The sequence below is a fragment of the Convolutriloba macropyga genome, chromosome 11, assembly GCF_964194025.1.
Source record: "Convolutriloba macropyga chromosome 11, txConMacr16.3, whole genome shotgun sequence".
NCBI classification, from domain to species: Eukaryota; Metazoa; Xenacoelomorpha; order Acoela; family Convolutidae; genus Convolutriloba; species Convolutriloba macropyga.
The window spans coordinates 6,992,098-7,001,865 of NC_134478.1; the positions used below are offsets into that span (position 1 = coordinate 6,992,098).

At 33.6% G+C, this 9,768-nt stretch overlaps 1 protein-coding gene across 1 annotated transcript in view; it reads right to left on the reverse strand.

Moving 5' to 3' along the window:
- Window positions 1–2,312: 2,312 nt before the first annotated feature.
- The window catches only part of LOC142349548 (uncharacterized), a 46,402-nt gene continuing 38,946 nt past the window's right edge, over window positions 2,313–9,768 (reverse strand). Inside the window, exons 3-4 of the mRNA XM_075401183.1 lie at window positions 6,709–6,836; window positions 2,313–2,672 (exon numbers count right to left, since the gene is read on the reverse strand). Coding sequence (XP_075257298.1) covers window positions 6,719–6,836 — 118 coding nt within the window. The 3' untranslated portion in view covers window positions 2,313–2,672; window positions 6,709–6,718. The remainder of the gene's footprint in view (window positions 2,673–6,708; window positions 6,837–9,768) is intronic.

The window sequence follows — 9,768 nt, forward strand, 5'->3', positions numbered from 1 at the left end:
TCGATTTGATAGAAGGCGCAGTACGTGGGGGAGTATGTTCAGGCTACGAGATGAGAAAGTTTACAGCAAATAATAAATTTTTGCCAGATTATGACTCTTCACAACCCTCGACATTTGGCTTCTGCGTGAACGCCAATATCCTATACGGCGGCGTCACGCAAAATGAAAAACTTCCTCAGTCAGATTTTACGCTGAACTCTGATATTACACTGGCTGAGATACTAAACTGTCTTGATGATAACCCTGTCAGTTACTTCGTGGAAGTCGACTTGCATTATCCAGCAATTCTACACGATTACCATCAGGACTTCCCCCTCGCACCTTCAAAAAATATTGTCGAGGATGACTGGCTCAGCGACTACCAAGTAAATTTGCGAGAGAGTCATAACTTACACCCCTCAAAAGTTCCAAAACTGTTGCAGAGTTTCTTCGACAAGGAACATTATGTGCTGCATTACAAGCTGTTGAAACTGTATGTTAACTTGGGATTAGTGGTTAGGAAAATGCATCGTGTGCTACAGTTTACTCAAAACAATTGGTTAACACACTATATAACCCTGAACAGTGAGAAGAGACAAGCGGCTTCGAATAAATTTGAGGAGAGTTTCTATAAATTAAAGAACAACGCCGTTTATGGGAAAAAACTGCAAATCGAAACGTCGACGGATGAAAATCGAGCTTACGAGAGACGCAAGACGAACCCTAACCATAGTAAGCAAGTTTGAGTTTGCTAAATTCAAAGTGTTTGGCGAGAACATGGCAGCTCTCTCCTCCCGCCCGAGAAAAATCTATTGGGATGCACCAACTATAGTAGGGGCCACAATACTTGATCTAGCGAAATACTACATGTATCAATTTCACTATGGAACAATGCGATCTTCATTTGACTGTCGGTTACTCTATAGTGATACTGATAGCTTGCTATACCGGATCAATTGTGAAGATCTCTACCGTGAACTGGAGGAGAGCAATGTTGTTGATCAGTTTGACTTCTCAAATTACCCAGAAGAGCAAAAACTGTACAGCGAAGAAAAAAAAGAGTTGTCTTAAAATTCAAAGACGAATTTGCAGGGGATTATATAAAAGAGTTTATATGTCTGAAGCCAAAGCTGTACAGCATTACTTCCGCTGGTGAGTATTTTATGTTTAATGATTCAAGAAAAAACTAACAAAGTAACAACTAACCTTGTATGATTGTCATGATTTGACTGCTTCTATTCTTTTCATATGTAACCGAAAAATGTCCGCCAAAGGAATAACCAGAGCAGCCCAAAATTTGCTTCGACATGCAGACTACAATAACACACTTGTGACTGGTAGTAAACTGCGCGCTGAAAAAACAAGGATTGTTTCGGAAAAGCATGTTCTACAAACGGTTTCAACAAATAAAATATGTCTCTTTGCCTTTGATAATAAGCGCCACATTTTGAACGGGGGAATTAAAACACTACCATTTGGCCACTATGAAATTGTTCACTGCCGAGTGGAAGATTTTTCTTGGGATAGCGATGAAGTAGAGTGGGACTAAGAAAATGTGGAAAATTATGCTCACCTTCTTCTAGATTCGAGTCCAAACTGGGACCATAATAATAGTTTTGTTGTGCCGGAAACACGACAAGTGAAAGCCCGGAGGAATGGGAAACACCTGACCCGGGATTTGCAATGATAAGTATTATTAACGAGGACGATATTGATAGCGATGATATTGTAGACTTTGATGCTACCACCAGCTCCAGCTCTTCCTCCCTTAACCCATTCATTAATTATGAAGCCAATGAGTGCATTGAAAGTAGTAGCGATTTTTGCTGCCCAAACTGCTGCCCAAACTGCGCTTTTTGAATTGCTAACCGTGTAAATTTTGTGTTTATGAGCGCTAAAATACGTTTCAATAAATTGTTCACTTGAAGCTCTTATCGGAACAAAATTTAGAACAAAGTTGGCTGTTTGACCGAAAACAAGTTTGCCGCCTTGGAAATAGTCTTACATAATCACATCTGGTAAAGAATGAAAGTTAATCCCTTTCCGTCTAGGATAACCCCTATTATCCCATGTTTAAGTATCGTAGGATAACCCCCCACTCTCTTAAGACAGTGTTTACTTACTACTTTTGTCGGTACTTTAATGAATGGGGTTAGGTCGCTCTAAATGGTCAAAAGCAAAACCGAACTCAAATTGATAGTCAGAAAATAGCTCGAACTATTTTATATCTGACATGAATTTTATGCCAATTCTTATGAAAAGTTTCTAAAACAAAACGCGTCATGTGTGTTAGAGTTTTCCCAATTTTTTAAAAAAAATAAATTACAGAAAACTGGAACGGAACCTTTTATCTAGTTATCAGATATAAAAGAATTATTCCGCATTAAACTCTCAACATAATCAGAATCAAATTTAACAGATTTTAACTCTCGTCTCAAATTTGCTAAAATGGTTGCAGTTTCCTCCTGTTCACACACCCATTGCTGGTCTTTGCAGATATATTCCATTTTAAACCAATCAAAAGTCAGCAAATTTCTCAAATTCGTTTCTTCAAAATCAAAGAATTCGAGAAAACTTTGGAACGGCAGTAGATATGGAAAATCCAGTCTAGGGTTTCCTGACAACAATATTCCCCCCTCTCCAAATCCAAGAGCTATAATTACGTTAGCGCAAAGGTGATCGTCGTAAATTGCCTGAAAAACAAAACAACTAAAAGTTATCATCAGCTTGATTATCTTGTAAGTCGACATTATCATTCAGCATAATATGACCAATGAGCAAATTAATCAATTTTTTAAAATCATTAGTGTAATTTGAAGACCTGAGGAATGCATGTTCACGCTTGCCCGAAGATTGTCTTGACTTGTACGACGTATGCGACCGCATATTAGAAAAACAACATTTGAGTTTACTTTAATTTCATGACGAAAACTAGGCTTAACTGTCACTGGCAAAATCTTGGTTCACAACCGATCATTGTAATTATTACCAGTTCAGTATGATTCATCTTTAGATCCGCACTCGCTACCATCTTGGATAAATCTTAGTAATTTCTCCTGTATTCGCTCTCAAATTTTCAACACATTAGGAAAATTGAATTTTATTACATAAAAAAAAATACATAAAAAATACATAAAAATACATAAAATACATAAAAAATACATAAAAATTATTACATAAAAATTTTATTACATAAAAAAATTCCGCAACAGGTGCTTTTTAGCAATTTTGTTTGTTGTTAACTGAATGTTATGAATGAGAACTGTGATATTTTTTGATAAAAATGAGGTAAATAGAGGATTGATTCCAACAATGTTTAAGGAAAGTTTTTATATCAACTGATTTCATATAATCTATACAGCAACACTTTAGTATATGACATACAAGATATATCAGCTTTAATTTCACCTCTTACACTTAATAATTACACAAGTGATGAATTTACATTTGATAAATGTACACTCCCCCGAACTTAAGAAAATTAAAATTCGGTATGGGTACCAAATACATTTAAAATACTACCAACCAAATTTAACTTGACACCATTGACTCGGATTTTCGACAGTTTCAATATCAGACCATAATAAAATTCAAAAGAAGTTCTTCAGTAACAAAGTTGAGAAATTTGAAAATTGGAGAAACCTTCTAAGATAATTTTTGAGGTATTGCAGCCATAAATGAAATAGTGTTCAAATTAAGCAATAAAGAGTATTTAAAACATTACTGTATTTGTTCTTACATGTTTTGAAAAATGGAGGAATACATATGCGTATGCGAGGATGGTTTTTTCAGTCAAGGTTTCACTTTTTTACGCACCGTAGAGAAAAAAAAGACAACCATTTTGCAGCCCTCAGGACCTAGTTTTTGTTTTTATATTTTTTTTACAAATTTCAAAAAGGAGAAGTCTCTAAAATTGGAACAAAAAAACTGTAAAAGAAAAAATCACTTCGCTTAGCACTTAGGAAGGCGGGGGGTGCAGATCGCCATTGAAATTTACGATAGAAACAACCGGAAAAATTTGTATTCAAAATATTCAAAATTTGCAACTAAATGCGCTTTTAAATAATTCCAAATCAGAATTATAGTTTATTAAATCTCGCTGGTAGCAAAACATATTTGCAAAATTTTGAAATGGATTTGGCCGTTTATGCTCATGAAACATCAATAATGACAAAAATCCTATTTCTTCGATAAGTTCATTTCAAACTATAGTGACAATTTTACTATTACCGATACAATTGTCTTAAAAAGTACAAAAAAGTATGTATTTGTGTTTGTGTGTTAGTGCTTGTGTTGGGGTATGTATTGGAGTGCAAATTTTTAATGTTTTTATTAATTGTTTAGTAGAAAGTGAAAAAGAGCTGGTTTGAGAGAGTTAATTCCTTTAAAAGTAACTAGTTGAGGCAGAGGTCAAAAGCTGTCAGCAAACATGAAAACTAGAAAAACTACTCATTATTTGCTACAAATTGCAGCATTAATTACGTCAGACGCCAAAAGTCCTTTAATATCCCCTGAAAACACGTTTAAGAATTTAAAAAAAACCATCTCATTAAACATAATAAATGACAAAACTTTTCGAAAAGCTTCAAAAAACTCATTTTAATCTTTAGTGTCAATTTAACCACATCTGATACAATTGGCTTAAGAAGTCCACAATTATTATTTCAGTAAAAACAACCAGAAACCAGACGAGTGGTTATGAACAGTGAGTAAAAATCATATGGCCAAAAAATAATTTGGGAATATTTTTTGTCTGTCTGTATTTTTGTTTGTGTGTATGTGTGAGCTTGTGTTGGTGCATCTATGTATGTGCGTGTGGTAATGTTTGTGGCATGTGCAGGTATAATAAAGAGAAAGAGAGAGCTCGTTTGAGAGAGTTGGTTTCTTCAAATGTTAGATAAAATTAGACGCAGAGGGCAAAAAATTGAAAAAATGAAAAACTACCTAGTATTTGCTAAAAATTGTGGCTTAAGGTAAGTTCAAAGTTAAGTCGGTTTTTTTAATTTATCGCCGACGACAAATCTCTGAAATAAAAAAACAATACCTATCCCTGATGCTCATGAAATGTCAAAAACAAAATTTTTCGAAAAACTTTAAAAAGTTACCTTTCAAATTATGGTGTCAAATTACATTTACAGAAACGAGAGAAGACTTAAATGAACAGTGACGAACTTTTAGTTTTGATCTATTGTCAAACAGACAACATTTGTTTTTTTGGGTTCGAGTTTTTTTTTAAAATGGGTTATGTGTTGGTTTTTTTTATGGTTTTCTGTGTCTATGTGTGAAGTGTCTATGTGCGTCTGTGTATGTACACTTATCTTTCTATTTGTTTTTTGTCTGCCTTATGTAGACGGCATATTTTTTGGTTCAAGCGGTGAAAGTAACTTTCTATAATGCATATAAGTTGCTTTCGGATACCCACAACAATTTCTCTGTCAACTTTCAAAAGTTGGTTTTGCAACTTGAGAGATATGTTGGAACATTTTGTGCTATGCACAGACTCGCACGAGCCGTCTTGTTGGTTTGTAAAACTATTACATCAATTCTACGCCGTTCTTTAATATTCGGGCAAAAGATTTTAGCAGAATGGCCGATGGGAATAATAAATTTTAATTGATTTATTCAAAATTTCGTACTAAAATTAAGCACTATATTTTTTGCTACGCGAATCAACGATATTTTGGTCAAGTGGATTGAAATTTAAGTCACGTTTGAGCGCATGCGGATGACTTGCTAATCTCAGACTTGAAGAATAATAACTAGCACAACTAAATTCGAGTTGGAAAACTTCAGAGAATGAAATTACAGTCAAACACAAAATCTAAACACCAACTTAACTTTTTTTCGAAATAATAAAAATTTATTGCAATCTCTGTAGTCTCCACTCCCTCAGCCTTTTAACTCTCGTTTTTTTTTAATTTCCTCGCGTTATTGAACTTGAAACAAGCTTAATCCCCTCCTGTTGGATGACATCGCTAAAGAATAACCCAACTTAATCATGGGTTATCCATCAATCAGAAATTGCAAAATAATTAAAAAGTGTAATTTTCTGGCAAAAAAATCCAAGATGAGCTAGTTCGGTTTGCCTTTCGTGCAACGGACATGCCTCAGCGGCCCGTGGGACTCAATACGAATCTATTAAAACGAATATGTGGTCCTCTAATTATGTAATTGAGCGTATAATAATTGAGCGCCTAAGGTCTGCGCAACAATATCATATTCTTTTGCAAACTTCAATGCATTGGTACTAAAATTCGCTTTCAATTTTTTAATCTATTATCTTTAATCGTTTTAATTTTTAATCTATTATCGTTTTTAATTTACCTTCTCTCTTTCGTTATACTGTCTTAACCCAAAATTCTTACTACTCGAAAGGTATTGCCATGTAGAGAAAATTTTAATGGATACTTGGGTAGTTTATAGCGTCAAGTAGACCTATTTGAAGATCCGCTTTTAATTGTTTAAATTGATTACATGACATTTTACCCAATATTGCATTTTACCCAATACCATTTTACCCAATGCTCTTCGATATTTTGCGTTCAATTATTCGATTACAAATTATAGCAGTCGCTATTACAAGGATGAGTTGAAATATTTATGTGGACAATATAGTCCATGTTCGGTTGTGATATTTTCATATCAGGTCCACGGGCCGTTTTAATTTATTTAGTTGGGTGAATGGGAGTGGGGGGGGGGGGGGGGGTTGTCAAAATGTGACTTATTTACCTGAATCCAGTTAAGTGATTTGGTGCCAGTTGTGAAATCTGTGATTCTGTTGAAATATTCTGTTGGTGATATTCCAAAATATTGTCCGTACATTCGGTAAGTCACTTTTTGGAATCGACAACAAGCTCCTGAAATTGCTGAACAATTTTTTTTCCATGAACTTTGGGGATGCACAGGAAAAAAACTCGAACTTTACTATCAAGCTATTGAAACTGTTCACTTTTTATGCTCATATTCTGAGTTGTAATATACCGCTGCTTTGTTCAATCCGTGAGAGCTTTTAAGATCAACAGAAAATATACGGAATAGGAAAAATGTTAATTTCATTGAATAAATTCATGCACAATTTTCAAAGTTTTGGCGAAGTCTCGATCCAGAATTTGGGTGAATTTCAAAGCAGTTTCTGGTGACGGTGACAGAAAACCTCGATGAGAGCGTCGCCAAAATTAGAAACCACTGTAACCAGACATTGGAAAAATTTTCTCAGCAAGTTCTGGTGCAACTATAACCATACTTTCAGCGAGCAGAAATTATTCAGAATTTCTTAGGTTTTTCAAAGACAGGCTATCATTCATATCGCAAAAATTGGAATTATCTGAGAAAATTAGAAACAGCAAACGATAGATGCATGTTCTCCCGACAATTTTAAACCTGGGAAATATGTAAAATCAATGTAGTTGCTACTTAAATTATAACTCCAAAGAAGTGCTCCCATTATTTTTGCGATCAAAACTTTTACGGAAAAGAGCGAGTTGATAAAAACAATTTCAAGAGAACTAGAAAATCTTTTGGCCAAACAAAAATATAAAATCTTTTTCAGAAGCTCGCAAAAAAAGACTATATCTGCAGCAAAATTTTTTATCCTAGAAATTTGGATTTTAATTGAACCAAGCTTTTATTTATTTTTCTGCAAATTAATTGTATCCCAGAAATCTGTTGAATAAAATGAAAGCTGGTGCGCCAAAAGGAAACAATAACAACTTAACTTGAACGGAACTGATAGGGATGAAATTTGAACTGGACGATCACTTTGAAGAGTAAAAACATTGATTTCACAAGAAATTTAAGGCATTTAAGAAAAAGGTAGCAATTAAGAAAATCAAGCGAGAGAGTCTTAGAGAATAATAAAATTTTAATCGAAGAAATGCTCTAACTTTGTAATAAGTTAAATGTCAAAGTGAATTTTTTTATTATCTTTGGAAACTATTCGCCGTTAAAACTAAATTTGGCTAGGGCTAATTAATAGGGATGATAACATTTACAGATGGTAATGCGGATGAGAAAAACATTGAAATTTGCAACAAAGTTTAATATAAAGATTTTTCTGTTCTTATTCAAAAACTGCAGTAGTGACACCGTTTTATCTATAATTTAACAAATAAGTGAAATAAATGTCGATAACTTAAAGTATTTTTGTGAAAACATTTGTCAATCGGTAGACATTTTGAGAAAGTGAAAGCAAAAAACTTTTTTAGACATGACAAACATGATATTCAAATAAATGATTCGGATGTTTTAAAAAAAGTGCGCTGTTTTTTTGCAGTTTAGCTGTGCTGCACAAAATTGCACGTCTTTAACATACAAAGATCAGTTTGAAATCAACCTGATCTTGGTATTGATCAAAAATTTTAGATTTATAACTGAATTAATTTCTTTTCCGCATATCACAGATATTCAGTACATAGTTGAACAGCAATTAAAATGTGAGCGCAAATTATTTAAACTGTAAGTTGTTAAAATTATGCAATTACAAAATGAAGGGAAAAATATCTTGTTAGCTGTGACAAATCTGTGGATGTATGCTGATTATTTAATCATAGCGCTTTTAAGCTGGGACTATAAAAGATAGCATAAGACTGATTGAAATTTTCGATCCCGTTCTATCGCATCATGATAGCTCGGAGGTGGCGGAGCAAATTAGCGCCGAATCAGACTAGAGACATTCTGTTTTTTAAGGATGGCCAGTACGCTGTTCATGTCACAATTAATACTGGTCAGTCTTAATTTTTGCGTAAAATCTACTGCATGAAAAAATGAAAAATAAAATAAAAATGTACTGAATAATATGTTCAGCTTAATGTCTTCAGTTTAACCCCCAACAATGTTTGTTTTATATGATACTCAAACTCCCTTGTGGGTACTTGTAATATTTAATTTGCGTATCAAGACGTAACCACTAAGCTAATTAAGCGTTGTGGTAATTGCCTATACACTAGCTTATGTATAAATAGTGTGTATACTACTATAGTAATAACCAGTTATAAACTGCAATTGTATGACATTATTCTGCTCAGACTTAACTTTGGGGTATAAGTACTTTTCAGATTATCCAGGATAAGTTTCGCCGGACGAACTCTATGATCTCAATATAATCATAATGAAGAAAATCTGCACATAAAGAAACTTAAGATATTCTGGAGATGGTATGTTTAAGAACTGAATTAAGTTATTACGCTTAAAATGTGCTGGTTCAGCGCTGAAATGCTCGGAGACTCAAGTCCGGGAGGATGATTTTTTTATATTAACAAAGAGAAAACAGAAATTCTTATAGGTTGCTACGCATGAAAAGGGTCTCTTGCTCGTAATTAATTAGAGATATTAAAGACCTTTCTGAAAATAATATTTAATAGGCGGATAATTTTTTAAAGATGGCCATAAATAAGTCTGAATCTATCTAAACTAGTTTCTTGAGCAAATTATAATTTTAAATACCACATGATAATGACTCTGAAAGTATTTTTACTTGATCCTTGAAAAAAAAAATTCCCCGACTTTAAATATGAAGCTCGACTGTGTAGTTTTAGTTAATAAAGACACCCCTCACTAGAATTTTTGAGAATTTTCATAAGTAGGGGCTTAAACCTGGGTCAACAGGTTATTTTAATTGTGATCATCGGTTTAAATAAAAATTGTTTTCCATGCTTTGATAAACATCAAGAGATTGCCGATTATTGACATTATTAATTTTATAAACTTTCGACTTTAAAAAAAATTTGTTTAAATTAAATTGGAGTAAATAAGTTGAAAAGAGCTAAACTGTGAGATCTGCTGAGAGAGAAG